This window comes from Epinephelus lanceolatus, chromosome 7 (assembly GCF_041903045.1).
Source record: "Epinephelus lanceolatus isolate andai-2023 chromosome 7, ASM4190304v1, whole genome shotgun sequence".
Lineage (NCBI taxonomy): Eukaryota > Metazoa > Chordata > Actinopteri > Perciformes > Serranidae > Epinephelus > Epinephelus lanceolatus.
The window spans coordinates 34,446,496-34,467,342 of record NC_135740.1 but is presented as its reverse complement, the minus strand read 5'-3'; the positions used below and the strand labels follow the sequence as shown (position 1 = coordinate 34,467,342).

The 20,847-nt window shown below is 40.5% G+C and overlaps 2 protein-coding genes across 2 annotated transcripts; one reads left to right on the top strand and one right to left on the bottom strand.

The window, feature by feature from the left end:
* Window positions 1-580: 580 nt before the first annotated feature.
* On the bottom strand, window positions 581-12,410 carry LOC144463864 (uncharacterized). Its single transcript, XM_078169643.1, has 8 exons — window positions 12,404-12,410; window positions 12,228-12,265; window positions 12,026-12,098; window positions 4,825-4,953; window positions 4,394-4,723; window positions 3,988-4,098; window positions 2,615-2,667; window positions 581-1,466 (listed from the first exon to the last, which is right to left on the bottom strand). The coding sequence occupies exons 1-8, from the start codon at window positions 12,408-12,410 to the stop codon at window positions 1,338-1,340; spliced, it is 870 nt and encodes a 289-aa protein (XP_078025769.1). The 3' UTR covers window positions 581-1,337.
* Window positions 12,411-12,465: 55 nt separating this feature from the next.
* Window positions 12,466-14,985, top strand: LOC117260856 (uncharacterized). The gene is made up of 6 exons (XM_078169469.1): window positions 12,466-12,524; window positions 12,659-12,988; window positions 13,228-13,575; window positions 13,738-13,869; window positions 13,991-14,028; window positions 14,144-14,985. Exons 1-6 carry the CDS (start codon window positions 12,476-12,478, stop codon window positions 14,276-14,278), a joined length of 1,032 nt encoding a protein of 343 aa, XP_078025595.1. The 5' UTR covers window positions 12,466-12,475; the 3' UTR covers window positions 14,279-14,985.
* Window positions 14,986-20,847: the final 5,862 nt, after the last annotated feature.

Below are 20,847 nucleotides of genomic sequence, written 5' to 3'. Positions count from 1 at the left end.
GCGCATTCGGCAGGACATCATTTAAAATAAATAAGAAATGCTGGGAGTGAATGTGGCCATGTGGACACTGGCCCTAAAGAAAGAAACTACTGTAGGTGTCAGTTAACATGGACATTACTCAAATAATTTTTTAACTGTAACTGTAACAGTAAATATGGAACTTTCCAATGGATCAGTGTTGGCACAGATATATTAGGTGGATCAGATCTGGTTTTGTTTTCGTTTAGTTTTGTTGTTGTGCTTGTGTAACTACTCTTGAACCTGATTTGTAACTCTGTTAAACTGTGTCAATAAATAAAATACACTTTCGAACATCAATCTGTGTTGGTCATCAAGAATCACTGAAATCAATCCAAAAGACACAAACAGAATTTATCAAGTTTCTAACCTTAACAACTTTACAGGTATACTGTTGTATTTGTGATGAATAAAGATGCACTCACTCCATATGAGAAGACGATATAAATATCTTATGCCATATTCTTGTATCAACAAAAAAACAGAAGCAAACAGAAGTCGACAGACATGTAATGATGGTCTCTTACTAAAATACAGGCACATATGTGAACTGTGGCAACACATTTTGGACTTGGGGACCTTTGCACAGGCCCTGCTCTTTCTATACATAAATGTGGGGAAGTTAACAAGTTGGCATTACTGTGGTGGCATTTCCCTACAATACAAGTGCCTTTGAATGCAAGCTGTCCGAATAAGGGAACAATTTTCAACCTAACATTACTTTTCAAATTGATGTAGGACTTTGGGAAGAACATGTGCAGCTCTCAGCTGCTCCAACACAAGTGGAAAACCTTGGGGAAAACTCTGCTTACTGAGCTAACATAAATGGGCTAAGACACTGTCTCGGAGCTGCAGTGGTCCCACATAATAAATTAATGCAGTCAGCTAACTGTGACGTTAGTGTGAAAAACATCATTAGTCACTCTAAGTTGCGCAACAACCACAAAAGTATCATCATTCTATGGACATCACAAACAGATCTGTACAATGGTGTCCGATGTTTCGATGTAAGAAGTGACCGTGCTAAATGGTGTCTCATCCAAATACGTCGTGGTTGCTCATAGTAGCAGCTGTTGACAACGTGTAGGTGTACTCATAATTAGAATCTTACTTTAATCAGTTTTCAGTACGTACTCATCTGTGTTCATTATCTATGCCAACCATTTACACAAGTTACTTCGTGCAACCACAGACACATTCTGCTGAAAGTCACCAGCTAACATGGTGGCTGTTAGCAGGCAGCAGCAGACACTGAGTCACTACAATTTGCCACTGCAGTAATTGCAGCACAGAACACACAAAGCAGCCATCGGATTTGTCTACAGAGAGGGGTGTTGCTGGTTGTGGTAATCTGCTTTTACAAAAGAGTACACACACTCTGGTGTGTTTTCGATCTTCCTCTTTCCTCTTTCACTTTCCGCATAGTTTACGGCCTCTTCTTCACCATCCTGCATAAAATGTAATAATATATTTGTGTGTTAATGACAAATATTTCAGAGATTAGAGCTGTAACATATAAACAAAGTGAGGTTAACATACTTTTTCATTAATATAATATCACAGTCAACACTGTTACATGTATGTCTTAACTTTATCCATATTTATCATGTAGTAACTGAACACTTTATTATACATTTGTTGTATGTTCATTATATTAAATGTCTCTTGTACAAAGGATCTGCTAAATGAAACTGACTAGTCCATAGCCATTGAGTGCACAGTTGCCCACGTACAGTTTCACATGGTGTGTGTTTGGGATACAGGTCATAGGATCATTTTTCTGTTGTTATAGCGCCACCCAGTTGCCAATTAGAGTTAAAATTCTCCAGTCACCTTGAGGTGTCCTGTTCTACATATCTACCAAGTTTAGTAAAAATCGATGTGGCGGTTCAGCCTAGATAAGAAATTAGCTCTCTAGCGCCCCCATTTTGTTTGATGGGGTCAATAATGGAGGAGTTCCCTCAGATTATGTGTGGTCATATGCCTACAAAGTTGCGTGGCGATCGGTGAAACCCTTGAAATGTTATAAACCTTTATGTGATGAGCCACGCCCTCCTCAATATTCATTGCCTTATAGAAGCTCAGTTTTAGTAAGTTTTCCAACTTTTGCCAAGAGGGAACTTTAGATATTGGTCCCTAGATTATGTTCACAGAGTTTCATACAGATCGGTCAAACTTCCTAGAAAGAGATTGATTTTAAGTGTTTTTCAAAAAATTGAAAATGGCAGAAAATCTATGTAACTGGAGGTTATGGGTTCTTGGGTTGCAGATTTGTTCGTCATGAGGAGAGGCATCTCTGTGCAAAGTTTCATGTCTCTATGACATACGGGGCATGAGATATGCCCATTCAAAGTTTGCAATTTCAATCGGTTGCTATAGCGCCCCCCTTTGGCCAATTGATGTAATATTGCTTCATTCGCATCCTCCCATGACCCTCTACCACTGTGCCAAATTTCACATGGACTGATCAAGTCAGTGAGGAGAAAAACGTGGAACAGACACACCCACAGTGTGGGTGTTTTTGTCATTATATAGTAAGATAAGAGCAGCAAAACATCACATGCCCACACAGGACAACACACTGTCACATATTTACCAGATGATTAGACTGATCCACAGTTAATCTGTCATGTCCAAGATGATGGGAAGCTGTGTTAAACAAAGAAGAAAAAAAACCCCAAATCATTCAGTGAGATTTTTGTCTTAAATCACATTTTCAGTTTAAGTCTTTCCAATTAAACACATTCACTCATGTACTGCGCTTAATACAGCTTCAGTGTTTGTTAATGAAGACCTAAAAAAATGATAGCCATCACAGTATCATAATTTAATGTTGTTTCAATGAATTATGGCCCTTTTCTTTATAACAAGCATGACAAAAGAAATCACTTGTAGCTAGCTAGCTGACATTACATTGTTATCACTGCTTTGTGCATGACAGTTTGGCATTTTGACATATTTCCATGTCACATTTCCCCGTTTGATGGCATATGATGCCCAAAATAAAACTTAAGTCCATCAGAGGAGTTGCTGCACTTGTTAACGCTCCTCTAATATCAGTGCAGGCTGGCAGGGTAGGAGCACGGATTACTAACGAGTTAGCCTTCAGAGCACCGCTAGTTTCCTGCTAATGAAGCAGTGTTCTTTTTATGCCTCCGCACCGCTGTCAGCCGTGGCTGGAGGCATTATGTTCTCAGGTGGTCAGTACGCCCGTCCATCCCATTCTCATGAACGCCCTGAGGAAATTTTGCACAAACGTCCATTTGGACTCAATGATGAACTGATTGGATTTTAGTGGTCAAAGGTCAAGGCCATTGTGACCTTGTCTGTATTATTCTTGAACACGATACGTCCCAACAACTTCGAGAGAATTTCTCGGATTTGGCACAAATGTTTACTTGGACTCAGCAATAAACTGATTAGATTTTAGTGGTCAAAGGTCAATTTCACTGTGACATCATGATGTTCTGGAAAAACATGGTCATCTTTCAACGTCATAACTCAGCAACAGAAGGGGAAACATTTGGTCAGATACTGAATTGGTGACACTAATCTTGGGTGTCCACCTTGAAACTGTGCTGATTGTATCGTCTTTGCCGCCATGGGGAAGATGTGTGTGAGGCATTCATGTTTCCACAGACATGGATGTAAACTGTAACTGCAACTTGACTGGTTTTTAGGGGCATACAACTGTGATGCTGTAAGTCTAGTTATCTGATAACTTGTTTGATTAAGTAGTGAACAAATTGCGAGTGTTCTGACATCTGCAGAGGGCTACCTGTAGCCCACGCAAGATAAAGCAACACTGAAGAATACTGCATACTCGCAGTGTCTGGCAGCACTTATCATGTCCCTTTACATAAACCCCAACAGACAGATGACGTATCAGGATTGTTTCGGCCCACTATAACACCTGGCTGCTCCTCAAAAAGTTTTCACTGACCTGAAAGTAAAAAGTGGTGGCCCTACCTTTGCAGTGTTCGCAAACTTTCCTTCGATTTCCATAGAAGATAAGGACGACAATCACAGTCACACAGCAGGCCAACAGGACTCCAAGAGCAAGGACTACTGGTTCAAGTTCTGATCCTGAATCAAAGCATTAAGCATTATTTAATCAGTGACTTTTGGGAGTCAGTGGCACAGTGGCATTTGTCAGCAGGCACAACTGGTAAGTCAATGTTCAATTTACTATTTAGTCAATCAATCATTCAGTCAAGTATCTGCTCTGTAAATGTAATGTGATACAGTAAGAAAAGAAACTAACAGACTCATAATCATTATATGTGACAAACATTATACATTAACATAATTTAACCAGGCTAAATTAATTCTTACATGATGCATATTTGACTTAAATACAACTGTAAACACGTACTTGTTTCCACTTTAGTTCCTTCACCAAACAGGATCTCTCCACATGTGACCACAGCACAGTAGTAAGTCCCAGTATCAGAGGAGGTCTGTATAGTTTTGGACAGACTGTAGAAACAACTTCTCTCCTCTTGTTTGTCACTGTGAGTGTAAATGATGTTTGGATGAGATTCTCCTGATCCAGATCTGAGCCAGTACACTTCACCTGGACACTCATCTTTGTTGGTTTTGTTCGTGGAAAGAAGTGAACACCCAAGATTCACTCTGTTGCCCAGCTGGACTGACTCAGTCTCCGGACTTTGTTTCACATGAAAACGTTTCTGCTGATTACTATCTGCATGAGTCAGGAAAAGAAATATCAGAAGTACTTGATGATCTAAACTGTTTGTAGGACATAAAAACTTGGCACAAACACTGAAAGTAAAAGATATTTACCATTCACAGCCAAGAAGATGCCTTCGCTGAAACTCCATGAATACGCCACTCCATAGTGACAGAAGTATGTTGCTTCATCCTCTTTGCTGACATTTGTGATACAGCACCTTGGTCTTGCACTGCTGATGTCTTCCCACCCAAATGAAGATTTAGTCAAGAGGTGATCAAGGTTTACAAAGTAGACATCGCTGTGATTGGCTGAACTGTGGAAAATGATCTTCCCCCTCCTTACAGTTAGCAAACATGTGATCTGTTTTCATTCGATGGGACGTCTACACGTTGTTGTTGTTAAGGTTTCAAAGCAGTGTCTTTATTCTCACCACATGACTGAATTTATTGTTTCCATAATAACCAGCATTGTGCATGTGGGTGTGTTTTGTGTGTACGTACTGTGAGAACAAGCACTGGAAGTCTTTCAACAGCAACATCTGTCTATTTGACACACTTTACTTAAACGTTGTGACCACTGTCATGTTTTAGCAGCACACGCACAAGGTCGTACGTTCACATGCACATGATGACACAATACACATTTTCTGCCACATTCATGCCATTCTATTGGTCAACAGTTGGTGAAGGTTACATGCAGAGAAATGTAGCAATGCAGGAGAAAGACGTCTCTTAGCTAGAAAACACAGCTATAAACAATGAAGGTTCAAAGGTATTTATAAAAAATGGCTTCATATGTTTTATAAGAGAGTTACTCCTCCAGGAAAGACACAGTGTGTTTCCTTAAACATAACTGAATTTTTACAAGTTAATTCCACAGCCTGCCTTAAATAGAAATAGAAAAGCAAATCTGTGGCTTCATTAGCAGCTGTAGAAGCAAAAATCGGTGCCTGGAAGTGGGCCAGATGGCACCCGACCTCGTCTTCTACTTCTCTTGCAGATCTTCCTCTGAGTTGTTTTAGTATCTTAGGTTCAATTGGCTGACACTTAGAGAAACACTGGAGTCAAATAGAATCTGGTGCAATCGAGTTTAATGTGTTCACAAGCTTTAACACATACAACTCATTGAGTCAGGCTCCGGAGCAAGACTGAAGTTTCACTTTTTGCGCTCTCCCTTTTATGCTGGTGAAGATTCGAGAGAATCTCCACCCTTTTCCTTTAGTCCATCCTACCTGTGTTCGAATCTATTGGTGGCAGGTCTTTTTCTTTTTAGCCCTTTTCCATCTGGTCCAAATCTATTGGTGGCAGGCCCCTTGGGCCCTTGTCCAAACATGACCTAATGGTGTAATCTCCGGGCCTGGAAATCCCCAAATTCTCTCACCATTAAATTCGAGCCTGGTTTCACTTTATTTTTTAAAAACATATGAAACCTGGGGACTTTCTTTATACTGTCCCCTGTGCTTTCATATAATGTGAACTTTAGAGTGTGTGTCATGCAGTACAAACATTAGAGTGTATGTGTGTTATCATCAGACAGTACATGGTGTGGTATATGTGTGCTTTTCAATGTGAATACATAACCTTGTGTTATGAATACATAGACTTGTATAACAGCATTTTATCACATATAGATGCATAACAAACAGTTTTATAGGAACTTATACATATAACATTGTTATATGAACTTTTACTCTTAATCAACTTATGCAGTTTAACACCTTTACCTGATTAAAAATTAAATCTTACACTACACGGCATGAGGCTGTACTTTCCTTTGCTTCTTGTGGCTGTGCTAAGCTACAGTAAGGAAAAGTCATCCTGGAGTTAGAGTGAAATGTTTCTTATTTGTTTAAATTTGAACATCCAAAGAATGTTTGATATAATATTGGTTACAGCGTAGGATGTAGCCTGCAGGTTTGATTGACAGTTGCAGGGTAAAGGTGAGAGGAAATGTGGCCAAAACCACAGAGATGTGAAAACTCACAGGTAAACATATGTGTGAGAGAAAGAGGGCTCTCTCTTTTTGTCCCAGACAAGTTTGTACAGTTTGTATTTTACATGTCGTTTTGCTTTCTAAACACATCTGAAACTTAATTGCCCTCAGTCCTATTCACAGAGAACCCCTCCCCCCACGTCTGTGTTTTATACGGCGCACACAGGATAAGAGAAGTCTGTATTTTACATGGACTTACTGATTTATCCTCCATATATGATGCACAGTCAGTTGTAACTGCACTCTACACAGCACAAACACTACACAGCACCACAGCAGTGTTAAACAGTGTTAACCTCCTTTTTTCTTTGAACCGATTCTGTCACATCATCCATCTCATTATCTTTTATGCTTGCTCTTTCTGCAAATGGGTTCCCATGCTGTGTAGATGAGACTCCTGCACCCAAAATGCTGTCAAACCTTTCACTTCTAAACTGGGAAAGAGGCCGAAACGTATGTGTGTGTGTGTGTCAGTGGTTTCAATCGTGAACTGCTGTGTATCTGTTCACCACAACTGGAAAATTTGTTGAGGCATAGCTAACACATATACATCCTGATATGTTATTCTCTAGACACAATCAATCTTGCTATGTCAGAAAAACAACATGTCAATGAGATAAACTAATATTCTGATACACTAAATATGTCAGGGCATAACTACTGAAATGAATGAACCCCTCCATCTCTCTGGTCTCACAGCACTTTGTAAAGACCCTCTGCATGTCAAGCAAAACCACATGCAACAGCTACACTGACAGACACAGGCTGTGGTGGGCCGTTTCTCCTCCCTTTGACCAACCATCAAGGCTGTTTACTCAGAACAGACCTGACGATGGGCTTCAACAGGATGTGTAGTGAGAGGAGAGATACAAGAGGCTTCAGCAGGCTAACTTTAGTTTCACAGACTGAAACGATTGATTTACTTTTACTTGTTATTGTGCTCATTTAAAGAACAAATCATGTCCCTTTGTTTTGTGTTTTTAAAATGCAACCAAAAGCATCTGAAGATGAGCATAAGCTTGTTTTTGATTTAATTTTAAATGTTAATGTTTGATTCCTTCATCATTAATGTGGACAGGCTGTAAGTCCATCACTGAACCAAGTGATGTACACTGGAACAGACTTTAGTGAGTAAACCTCATAGTCAATAATCAGGCAAACTAAAGATCACAGTTCAAACTCTACTCTTGACAAAAACACCAGGGTGGGACCAGTGAGTGATTAACACCTCCTCCTTCTGACAGCTACCACCAAGGAAAAGCACCAAACCACTGAGAGGTTTAACAAAAAAGAAAGTGTGTGTGTGTGTGTGTGTGTGTGTGTGTGTGTGTGTCCAACCAGAGACAGTGTTAGGCCTGGGAGTCTGAGGCTTCAGCCCTGAATGTTTTATAAATAGCCCAGATCTAAATAGGCTGTATATATATTTTTAACTTTAAAAAGCCCTGTAACTACTAACATGTCATTAAGTTTGTGCATTAAATCCCTTAAAACAAATACAACATCATTAATCACAAACACAAGTTTTGGGTCCTCTTTGTCTTTCGAGCAGCACATTTTGTGTGACTTTGTACAAGAGACAGAACACACCGGTAATCACTTCAATGTTGCAGCTGGTGAAGGTGGAGTTCATTTCAAATGCTTTGAATACTGCTGGGTGGAATAAAATATAATTAACATTTTTAACATCACAATTCATAATTAATAAATTAATAATAATAATTATTAATCTGTAAATAAAATGTTAAAACATCTTTCAGGGGTAAAAAAGATGCCAGAGTGCATAAAAAGCATCAAAATAGAGCTGGTTCATAAAAGAAAAAAAATCTTCTCGATCCTGTGTCCAACCCTCCTGAACCCTTTACCTCCTCCTCTAAGTTTTTGTTTTATGAATGCTATTCCACTTTCCCTTTGACAGCAGCAGTAAAGCCCAGCGTCCTGAGGCTGAAACACAGAGTGAGAAAGGTAGAACAGCCTCTTTGTACTGACACCTTAGTTTGAAGTTTAAGTTTAAGTTTATTTACTTTATTAATCCCCCTGAGGAGAAATTCAATGTTTTCACTCTTGCTTGTCAATTACACACATTAGAGCCCGACCAGTTTCCAAGTTTCCATGCATCGTTTATCTGTCAGTGGTGACTATAAATGTGTGTTTGTGTTTGTGTGTGAAAGTACAGAGTGTGTTTTGGCTCGTTGTCAACAATATGTTGACCCTGATGAAAACCACAGACCACAACCTGCTGTTCTGACAAATGTTTCATCAGTGTTGGCCCTATATATAGATGGGCTTCCTGTCTTTCTTTTGTCTTTCTCCAAACGTCTTTGTACTGGACTGCAGAATATTCTCAAGTGTTCCTGTTAATGTTATAGAGATGCTGTCAACCATACAGTTTGTTAACACAGGATTGTTTTACACATGTTAATCACCTTGTTAATCACTGGTGTATGTTATTAGTGGTTTTCTCCCAGGGTCACATGGCTTCTCTCCCTCAGATAAAAACATGTAGGTCAGAAACTCTAAATCAGCTCCAGGTGAATGTTCCTGTGATACTGTGAGAGTGTCACTCTGCTGCTGTCTGTCAGCAGCTCTCTGAAAAGAAGTGAAGTGAGTATAGAGGATGGATGGTTTAACAGCCCTCCTCTGTACGCTGTGCTCTTCCTGCTGATGTGACTGACAGGCAGAGTGGGCGGGTCATCACTGATGATGTGGAGTGTTTGAATTGGCTGACTCATACAGTATTTAAGATGGCTCCTCTGTCTTTGTCACTGTGGCAAATGGCTGGATACGTCTTTTTATATGAACTCAAATTAAACTGATCCATAAATTCCTGTTTAACTGGGTGGTAACAACAATGTAGGACTTTCTATTGGGCCTAGAGACATAGTTCTATATATTTACAGATAAATTACATGTGATATATTTAAAGGCCAGTGGTGTCAGTGCCCTTTTTAAACATGAATATTTGGCCATTGAGATAAAAGTTAACTCTGAATCTTATGTTTGTTGAATCATTTGACTGTCACTACAAGATTTGACTGATATCAGACAGAATTGTCACTTGACCAGTGTATCTGCCTGAATCAAACATTACTCAATACTCAACTGATGTGTCGCCATGCCAACATACTGATTTCACTTGATTTTTAAGAGTGGAGCGAAGCAACGTAAAAACAAAGATATCGGGCGAAATATTAAAAAGGCGTTGATTTAGAACAGCCTCGATAGCAGCGTCTGTCTTGACTATAGTGGTCACCTTTCTTGTATTACTCCTCATAGCTTTAGGCACACAGCGTTACAGCAGCTTGACAATGGCATTAGTCCCGCCCATGGTGCTGATTGGCTGATCGTTAATACCTCTACAATGGTTGGTGGATCTATTGATTTTAACCGAGAAACCTCTGTTTCATGTCACGATGCCAGACAAACCAGTCGACTCAATGAAGTGGGCAGATTCAAAGGTCTGGACCAAGACAACTAAAACTGCGATGATGTAAAGACAGAGCTCTTGCAAAATGGTGTCTGGAGAAAACTTGTTTTAGCGGAATGTTTGCACATGGGAAGGCGAGCCTTAGCATTAACATGGCTACATCCCTGCAAAAGAAAATGCCACATAAAAGACTGAAGATGTTTCATAGGTTGCTACAACACATTCTCACTCTGACCTCGTCACATATTGATGTTTGGTCAAGGACTTTGCATGTACACATATGACGTGCAAGGTACCCTGGGTGTGTTGGTTGTTGACGTTCTGGGACACTGTGTCAAGTTCTTCCTGTTGCATGCATTGTCTTCTTTCAAAATACACTTCTGTTTTCACAGGAAATTTAAAATTTACATGCATTCTCTTTCAAAATAAAAGCACTATGTCGGCACAACACTGTGAATTAACTTTGTCTTTTTCCTTCAACAACAAGCGCACATGGTTGGGTTTAGAAAAAAAGAACAGGATTTGACTTTATAACCTTAAGGGACATGAACACTGTTTTCTTGAGTGAAAGCTGGTGTTTGTTGGATCCATCCACCACCCCTCCCCTCCCACCTGCCCCAGTCAGACTTTTGCAGCCTTAACTTTCGTCCTTGTCCTGCCGCATTTCCCCCTGATGCTGCTGGACGCCATTAAACTATAACAACATCGGCAGCATATCATCCTGATGTTCGAGGACGGCTTTTTCCGTTGGTTTCTGACACCGCAAGTCACTGCTCAACCGGCAGATTTTGACGACTTCGAAGTGAGACCGGGCTCGTTGCTACTGTAGCTTGGAGGTAGTTATTGTAGTTTATTACACGCGTCTGTATTCTGATTGGTCAGTCGCGGCATTCAGCGGTCTGATATTACTGTGTAATGACCGTTGCTAGTAGCAACGGTCATTACACAGTAATATGTAGCCCAGCGTTGCTAGGGACGCTGCCCTGCAACACTGCAGCTGTCAAACAACTTCCAAGGTAAAAAACAAACAGAAATGGCTGACTTTCACATTTCGTTTAACTTATTTGGAGAGTAGCTACAAGGATTTTGAGGAATGGAAGAAAAAGAAATGGAGAAGGAAAGAAAAAAATCAAGCGAACAACGGCACAAGGAACTGACACCTGAAGAGCTTCAAGTGATAGAGGAGGAGAAAGATGAGATAAATACAAAAAAACAACAAAATGGGCTACTGTACTATACTGTACTGTACTACTACTACTATACTGATGGACTTTCTCTGCCAAAAACAAAAGAACACGGATTTGAATACACACTCGGCAGTCATGCTTAATGACATTTTACGCGAGTTTTATGCCTCGGTTCAGTCCACTAAGCCTGGGTGAGTCCAAAACTTTCACCAAAAGTTGTCGAATCCGGTCGGTTTTAATGCACTTCGCGGAGGCAGACAACATTATTTATTTAACTGATAATTAGCCGTGTAATAAGCGGGATAATGTATAATGAGCCGGTGAATACTGGGAAAATAACTTCCTCCCCTGGGAGGAGTTAAAACTATGTGCGGAGATAGTTCTGACTATGCGAGTCTAGTTTCATGTAATTGCGGCGATTTTGAATACCGTACCATGCAGGAAGGAAAAGCGCAAGAGAATTCCATCTGAGCTCGGGGGTCAATGGCAGGCGTATACCAGCAGTCTACATCCTGTGAGCCCGACTGCAGCAACTCAAACTCAGCTTGTGACGGGGGACCGGATGGCTCCGACTTCCAGACTCTGTTGCTGCTGTTACAGAGGTTAGATCTAGTGCTGCCGTCAGCCACCAGCCTGCTGTGACCTATGACTTAGAGCTGCTGTGGCTGACGACCGCAGGTCTGTTCCTGGAGCCACTGCCCCCTCTACCCCTGGCGAAGCAGTCCACAGCTGCAGGGAGCGAGGAGGAGGTGTGGTAGCTAATTCTTGTCTCATCTGTGGTCTGAGAAACAGAAAGAGAGAGCATTACAATGAAATAATATTAAAACATCAGTGTATGGTAAAACAATGGGTTACAGTATGAAACCTTTTTTTTATTGCCCTCTCCAGAAAAGTGCCCCCCCAGCTTTACCTTGTGTTTACTCTCAGTGTCAGTTATAGAAACCCACCCTGAAACATGAAACAAAAGTGTGCTGTTGTGTTGTTTCAGGTTGGAAAGATGGTTGATTTTATTTCCACTGTGGTGATACAGTGAGATACCAACATAACGAGAGGCCAATCAGATTGCTCTGAAATGTTCCCTCCCACTTTCCATGATTACATTAAGGTGAGTCATCTTCTAATACGCTCTAATTTAGCTGCAGCTACAAGTGGATTAACATGAAAATGGTGATCATATTTTATTTGCTGCTGATGCTCAGAGTGGGACGTAAGTATATTTACAGAAGTCAGATTTACTCCAGATATACATTTAAAATATTATGTTCTTACAGTAATTTAGTACAGTGTGTACATTTTTCTTTCTCTGTTGTTAATCACTGCTCCATTTAATTTTATGTTCAGGATGCACAGACGATCACGTCTTTGAAACGACAACTGTTGAAGTTGGAGATGATGTGACTTTAAATTGTACTCGCCAGACATCTGACTTGAGGGAAACCTTGTTTTGGATCAGGCTTGTTTCTGGAAAAACACCTGAATTCTTGGGAGGAACATATGCCTTTGATTATGAAGGTGTTAACAAGACTCCTCACATTACAGCAAAACAAGAGCCTGGATCATTTATTCTGCATATTCATGAGACAAAACTGAGTGATACTGGACTTTACTACTGTTTAAAAGTAAATCTACTGGACATGACATTTTCCAAATCAGCACTTCTGAGAGTTAAAGGTAAATAGACATTTTAAATTACTTGACAAAAAATAACCATGCTTTAATCCAACATGTTTAAAATCAGTTTACATAATTAGATTTTTCTACATGTATATGTGTTTCCATAACTCATAAGTCAAATTATGTCTCCATAATGTGTAGAAAAGGTTTTAAGCATATAAATTTGAAATTTCATTACTTTTGATTTTATTAAAGTGAGTAAAACGTCATTTTATCTTTACATTTTTCATTCCCAGGGCCTGATATCACTGCCGTCACTCAAGACTTTCCATCTGATCCAGTCCGTCCAGGAGACTCAGTGACTCTGCAGTGTTCAGTCCTCTCTGACTCTGAGAAGAAAACATGTCCAGAAGAACACAGAGTTTATTGGTTCAGAGCCGCATCAGATGAATCTCATCCAAGTTTGATTTACAGTCATGGAAACGGTGATGGATGTGAGAAGAGTCCTGAAGCTGGATCTCCACAGAAATGTATCTACAGCTTCTCTAAGAACGTCAGCTCCTCTGATGCCGGGACTTATTACTGTGCTGTGGCCACATGTGGAGAGATATTATTTGGAAATGGAGCAAAAGTGGACATTCAAGGTAAGTGCAGAATATTTCCATATTAGTCTTTAATAATCATTAATTTTGAATCCAGTAGAAGTGATTAAAATAATGTATTACCAAAGTTTAGTTTCCATTATATTGTAATACCTCGTCAATAAAGCTGTTAACTTTAATTATTTGCTCCTGATGTTATTTCAGAGCTCAACATGTGGGATCTGCAGAAGGCCAACACACTTCTGTTTCTGTTATTTCCTGCTTTGGCTTTAAGTCTGACTGTTATTGCCTTCCTGATTTATACCATCAAGAAGAAAACTTGTTATCATTGCAATGGTAATTAAAACTTCTCATACATCAGTCCAAAATCTAACTTCACAGGATTTAGAATAATGATTTGTGTAAATTACCAAACAGCATCGTTTATCATAAATCTTTGTTTAATTTCATGATACAGCTGCCGTCACTCTGCAAACAAATGCTGCAAGTCAGCAGGTAAAGTATATAAAGAAAAAGATGTAGCTGGAAAAGTTATTGCCATATTTTTACCCCGACATATCTAGAGATTAAAATCTGTCGTCTCATTATACTTTTCTATATATTTCCTCAGAGAGACGAGGACTCGTTGGCTTATTCTGCACCGACCTTCACCAAGAGGAAAACTGGCCGAGCAGACAGAAGGAATGTAAAAGCAGCAGAGGGAGAGACGACCTACGCTGATGTCAGGACCTTAGTGAAAAATTAACATCTGCTGGATTTGCTGATTAAAAATTAACATTATTTTTGTTTGTTACACTGTTGTAAACATTTACTTCGCTTCGATTTCACAGCTGATAATGGTAACAATTTTGTAATTGGATAACCTTCAAATATGTTTAACGTGTCGTTCTGACATCATGTTCTGTCTGTTTGCAACCATTGTGTGACTCTTTATGCTCTTATTATATTAAGGCTTTATAGATTATCATGATGCAAAATACAATTATGTTAGTTGCTTTGAGTGATATTCTTTTTGCATGTTTTTTTAATTAAAGTATGAAGAGGATTAGTGCTACCACTCAGACATGCAGTTTGAAAGATTTATCTAGAAGGAGGAGGGAGTTTGAATTTTGAGGTGAACCATTTTCAGGTTTTTCAAAAGTTTTGTTTTTGCTTTTCTTTCAAAATGGTGTATTTCTTGTCTCATTTTTAAATGTTTACTTGAGATTTGTTTCTATTTAAATAACTATTTGCACTCATTGCAGGATTCATTGAGTATGAAAAAATAAGATTTTATTCTGTCTTTTTTTGTTGGCTTTTTGCCTATATTAGATAGGATAGTCTATGTGTGAAATGGAGAGAGAGGTGGGTCGACATGCAACAAAGAGCCGCAGGCTGGAATCTAACCCACGGCTGTTGCCGTGAGGACAGTGCCGTTGTATATGGGATGCCTGCTCTACCCACTAAGCAACCGGGCACCCTATGTTTTTTTTTTCAATGTTTTTAACACAGTAGAAATAAATAAAATACTTTTAAGGCAATAACTGATGAGTCTAAAATGGCAGTAATTTCATATTGCTTGATTTGTCTTGCTCATGTTGATCTTTTACCACACTTTAAATCCAATGATTTTCACAATTTGCTATGAAGACTTAACAGTGAAAGCATGTTATATTTGCTTCTGAAAAAAAGCAAACACTGACCACTTTGAAAATAGAATTTAATTTGTTTTTTTTTAAAAATCCAAACGGTTTAACTAATGCCAAAATAATGAAATTAAATTAAATAAGAGAAAAATCTAATGGGGACTGTATACTGTTTTAATTTTGCCTGCAAGTGAAACAATGTGACATATTTTGTGTCTTAACCCTGATTTAATTCAAGATTTAATATAAGATTTAAAAACTGACACAATTATTGAAATTCCTCAAACATTTAAATAACCGTACAAAGAGGCGTTTATCAAGTTTCTAACCATGAGAACTTCCCAGGGATTTGACAGGCACACTGTGTGTAGTTCTCTGGCAACATGTTGCATCTGTTTAATGGGAACTTCTCTTCGAGCAACACTCTTACACAGTGAAGCTCCAATATTTACTGACCATCAACAGCTAGGCCTGATGTTTTGTTCTCATAGTGAAGTTGCCAGCTTCACACACACATTTCACTCTTACCAAAACTACAATCATTTTTTGGAGGGATTAACTCATCCTGACCTGGAGGTTGTGTTGTTTTGTTTGCGTAACCCAATTTGGCGTCCAAATCCAGGGCCGGACTGGGACAAAAATTCAGGCCGGGAGTCATACATCCACCCAGGCCACCCAATCCACACATTACATGCTCACACACGTGCACGTGCACACGGACACACATATGGGCTAAGTAATCACCAAATCTCATTATTCCAGACTGACAGTCACACAACAACTCTATTATATTAAACACAACTGTAACAGCAACCCTACTTATAGTCCTCCAGTCCAGTGCTTTTCTCTTCTCTACCCTCACCAAATGTGTCCCTCAATAAACCAGGACTCCTATATGAATGGGTATCATGCTGAACTAAACAACATGATTGTATTATTTTGTCAGCAAATCATTTTGATGTCAGCTTATCATAATCAATATGGCAACACCCATAAATATAAGTCAGCAGCAACTTCAACTTATCTGATCTTATTTCAGTAACATTAGATAGATATTATAAACTTTTTAACTTAGACAGATAAGAGCCTATCCTTAAGAGGGGTCCCCAAACTGTTTCAGCCTGCGCTGCTCTCTACAAAATGGAACCAAATGGACCCTTACGGGTTAATTTGGCTCTTATAGCTTATCATCAATCATTTATCTGGCCTCGGGTTGGTCCCCATCCTCACGTTGAGAACAACCAGTTACTTTTCTATGTTAACTTACTTGTTGCAGCATCATCATTTGACGACGTCACACTGCTGATGGGGGGGCTCTGAACATATCTGTAAGTTTATGACATTTGGGCGCCTCCTCCTCAATGGCCCTTTTTTTTTTAAATCTCTCTCCCGTTCAGCTCCACCTTTCCTCTTTTTGCGGTCCATTGTAACGGCACTGCTGAGCTGCAGAGCTCCTACTGCACAGTCTGCACACACAGGCACACGTACACACCCTCTGCTCTCTGCTCCACCTGACTCTCCACAACCAATCTGCTTTCAGTTTACAGGCGCGCTGATTTGGAGGCGGGCGCGGGCGGAAAGCGAAACAAACTAATCACGTCTTGAATCTACAAAAAAAAAAACCTTTTTGACCAATCGTTGTGACAAATGCTGACAAGCACCTATCACTTCTGACAGCGGGCGGGCTCTCTGCCAGCCGGCATGGCCACCTGCGCTGCGCAGCCTGCACTGCAGAGCGTGCCTTAAAAAAAAAAAAAAAAAAGACAGGCAGGCCAGAGCAGACCACTTGCGGGCCAGGCCACCGGGGAACTCCCCGGTTCTCCCGTGGGCCAGTCCCGGCCTGTCCGAATCAACACTAAAAAGAGATAGAGAGGACTTATGAAATATTCGTAGCTACAGTGTAGGTGTTAGCATTCAGGTTTGAAGAACAGTTGCAAGAGAAAGGTGAGAGGAAATGTGGCCAAAACCACACAGAAAACCAAGAAATGTGAAGAACTCACAGATAAACTTATGTTTAGTTTTGTGGTTTGATTGTGAATGGCTGTGTATCTGTCCATCACAACTTCTCACAATTGTAATCAGAAGCATGGCTAAAAAAACACATACAGAGCATTTGATTTTGTGGACACAGTTAGTCTTCCTTTGTTGATAAAAAAGCACACTGTAGAATAAAAATTAAGGAGATACCCCTCCATCTCTCTGGTCTCACAGCACTTTGTAAAGACCTTCTGCATGTCAAGCAAAGCCACATGCAACAGCTACACTGACAGACACAGGCTGTGGTGGGCCGTTTCTCCTCCCTTTGACCAACCATCAAGGCTGTTTACTCAGAACAGACCTGACGATGGGCTTCAACAGGATGTGTAGTGAGAGGAGAGATACAAGAGGCTTCAGCAGGCTAACTTTTCACCTTGTTAATGTGCTCATTCACAGTACAAATATCTATCAGTCCTGTGGTTTTAAATATGCAAACAAAGGTGTCAACAACTGCAATCTTACAATTTCACAGATGCACATTAGTTTATGTTTTGTTTCAATTTGAATGTAGATTTATTGATTGATTCAACATTAATCTGAACAGGCTGCCGGTCCATAACTGCACCAAGTGACGTTAGCAAGGCTGTCAAACCTGTCTGCAGATAATCAGGCAAACTACAGATCACAGTTCAAACTCCTGCTCCTGACAGAAAGACCAGGGTGGGACCAGTGATCCGACTGGGTCGGGATGTGTGTCCAACCCTCCTGAACCCTTCACCCACCTTTGTGAGTTCTTGTGATATTAAAAATAAACATAACAGTTATATAGTGTTGTTCAACTTTCCTTTTGACAGCAGCAGTAAAGCCCAGCGTCCTGAGGCTGAAACACAGAGTGAGAAAGGTAGAACAGCCTCTTTGTACTGACACCTTAGTTTGAAGCCCGACCACAACGATGCTGAAGTTTCCATGCAGCATTTGTTTATCGTAACTGTGAGCGTGTGTTTGTCTGTGTGTGCAAAGGGTGTTTTGGCTCGTTGTCAACAATATGTTGACCGTGATGAAAAGCACAAACTACAACCTGCTGGTCGAACAAATGTGATGAACTGAACTCTGTTTAATCATTACTTTGATTCCAGAGTTTGTGGTGTTGGACTGCATTATATTGTCAGGTGTTCCTGTTACTGTCATAGTGACGGTGTCAACCATACATTATGGTTTGTTTTACACATGTTAATCACCTTGTTAATCACTGGTGTATCTCATTAGTGGTTTTCTCCCAGGGTCACATGGCTTCTCTCCCTCAGATAAAAACATGTAGGTCAGAAACTCTAAATCAGCTCCAGGTGAATGTTCCTGTGATACTGTGAGAGTGTCGCTCTGCTGCTGTCTGTCAGCAGCTCTCTGAAAAGAAGTGAAGTGAGTATAGAGGATGGATGGTTTAACAGCCCTCCTCTGTACGCTGTGCTCTTCCTGCTGATGTGACTGACAGGCAGAGTGGGCGGGTCATCACTGATGATGTGGAGCATCTCAGTTGGATGGCTTGCTCAGTATTTAAGATGGCTCCTCTGTCTTTGTCACTGTGGCAAATGGCTGGATACATCTTTGTATACGCAAACAAATTAAACTGATCCATAAATTCGTGTTTAACTGGGTGGTAACAACAATGTAGGATGTTTTATTGGGCCTAGAGACATAGTTCTGTATATTTACAGATAAATTACATGTGATATATTTAAAGGCCAGTGGTGTCAGTGCCCTTTTTAAACATGAATATTTGGCCATTGAGATAAAAGTTAACTCTGAATCTTATGTTTGTTGAATCATTTGACTGTCACTACAAGATTTGACTGATATCAGACAGAATTGTCACTTGACCAGTGTATCCGCCTGAATCAAACATTACTCAATACTCAACTGATGTGTTGCCATGCCAACATACTGATTTCACTTGAATTTTAAGAGTGGAGCGAAGCAACGTAAAAACAAAGATGGCAGGCGAAATATTAAAAAGGCGTTGATTTAGAACAGCCTCGATAGCAGCGTCTGTCTTGACTATAGTGGTCACCTTTCTTGTTATTACTCCTCATAGTTTCAGGCACACAGCGTTACAACAGCTTGACAATGGCATTAGTCCCACCCATGGTGCTGATTGGCTGATTGTTAATACCTCTACAATGGTTGGTGGATCTATTGATTTTAACCGAGAAACCTCTGTTTCATGTCACGATGCCAGACAAACCAGTTAACTCAATGAAGTGGGCAGATTCAAAGGTCTGGACCAAGACAACTAAAACTGCAATGATGTAAAGACAGAGCTCTCGCAAAATGGTGTCTGGAGAAAACTTGTTTTGGCGGAACGTTTGCACATAGGAAGGCGAGCCTTGGCATTAACATGGATAAATCCCTGCAAAAGAAAATGCAACATAAAACATCTGAAGATGTTTCAGAGTGTAGGTTGCTACAACACATTCTCACTCCAACTTCGTCACATATTGACGTTTGGTCATGGATTTTCCACGTCCACATATGACGTGTAAAGTACCCTGAGTACATTGGTTGTTGACGCTCTGGGACACCGTGTCAAGTTCTTCCTGTTACATGCATTGTCTCTTTCAAAATAAACACAGTACATCAGTACTACACCGCAAAGAAGCGCACATGGTTGGGTTTAGAAAAAAAAGAACAGGATTTGGCTTTATAACCTTTATAACCTTAAGGGACATGAACACTGTTTTCTTGGGTGAAAGTTGGTGTTTGTTGGACCCATCCACCACCCCTCCCCTCCCACCTGCCCCTGTCGGACTTTTGAAGCCTTAACTTTCGTTCTTGTCCTGGCGCATTTCCCCATGATACTGCTGGACGCCATTAAACTATAACGGCATTGGCAGCATATCATGCCGATGTTAAAGGACGGCTTTTTTCGTTGGTTTGTGACACCACAAGTCACTGCCCAACTGCCAGATTTCAACAACTTTGAAGTGAGACCGGGCTCATTGCTACTGTAGCTTGGAGGTAGTTATTGTAGTTTCACGCACAGCACTAAAATGATGTGTGGAGATAGTTCTGACTATGTGAGTCTAGTTTCACATAACTGCGGCGATTTTGAAAACCGTACCATGCAGGAAGGAGAAGCGGAAGACAATTCCATCTGAGCTCGGGGGTCAATGGCAGGCTTATACCAGCAGTCTACATCCTGTGAGCCGGACCACAGCAACTCAAACTCAGCCTGTGCCGAGGGACTGGACGGACCCGACTTCCAGAGTCTGTTGCTGCTGTTACAGAGGTTAGATCTGGTGCTGCTGTCGGCCACCAGCCTGCTGTGAACGCTGAATTAGAGCTGCTGTGGCTGACGACCGCAGCTCTGTTCCTGGAGCCACTGTCCCCTCTACCCCTGGCGAAGCAGTCCACAGCTGCAGGGAGCGAGGAGGAGGTGTGGTAGCTAATTCTTGTCTCACCTGTGGTCTGAGAAACAGAAAGAGAGAGCGTTACAATGAAACAATATCAAATAGGTCAGTGTATGGTAAAACAATGGGTTACAGTATGAAACCTTTTTTTTTATTGCCCTCTCCAGAAAAGTGCCCCCCCAGCTTTACCTTGTGTTTACTCTCAGTGTCAGTTATAGAAACCCACCCTGAAACATGAAACAAAAGTGTGCTGTTGTGTTGTTTCAGGTTGGAAAGATGGTTGATTTTATTTCCACTGTGGTGATACA

Coding starts and splice junctions, on each gene's coding strand:
- LOC144463864 (XM_078169643.1), bottom strand. Junction 4,099..4,393: donor AGGAACTAAAGTGGAAACAA/GTACGTGTTTAC, acceptor ATTCAGGATCAG/AACTTGAACCAGTAGTCCTT. Junction 1,467..2,614: donor TGGATCAGTCTAATCATCTG/GTAAATATGTGA, acceptor CATTTTATGCAG/GATGGTGAAGAAGAGGCCGT.
- LOC117260856 (XM_078169469.1), top strand. CDS start 12,476: ATGAAAATGGTGATCATATTTTATTTGCTGCTGATGCTCAGAGTGGGA. Junction 12,989..13,227: donor AGCACTTCTGAGAGTTAAAG/GTAAATAGACAT, acceptor TTTCATTCCCAG/GGCCTGATATCACTGCCGTC. Junction 13,576..13,737: donor AGCAAAAGTGGACATTCAAG/GTAAGTGCAGAA, acceptor ATGTTATTTCAG/AGCTCAACATGTGGGATCTG.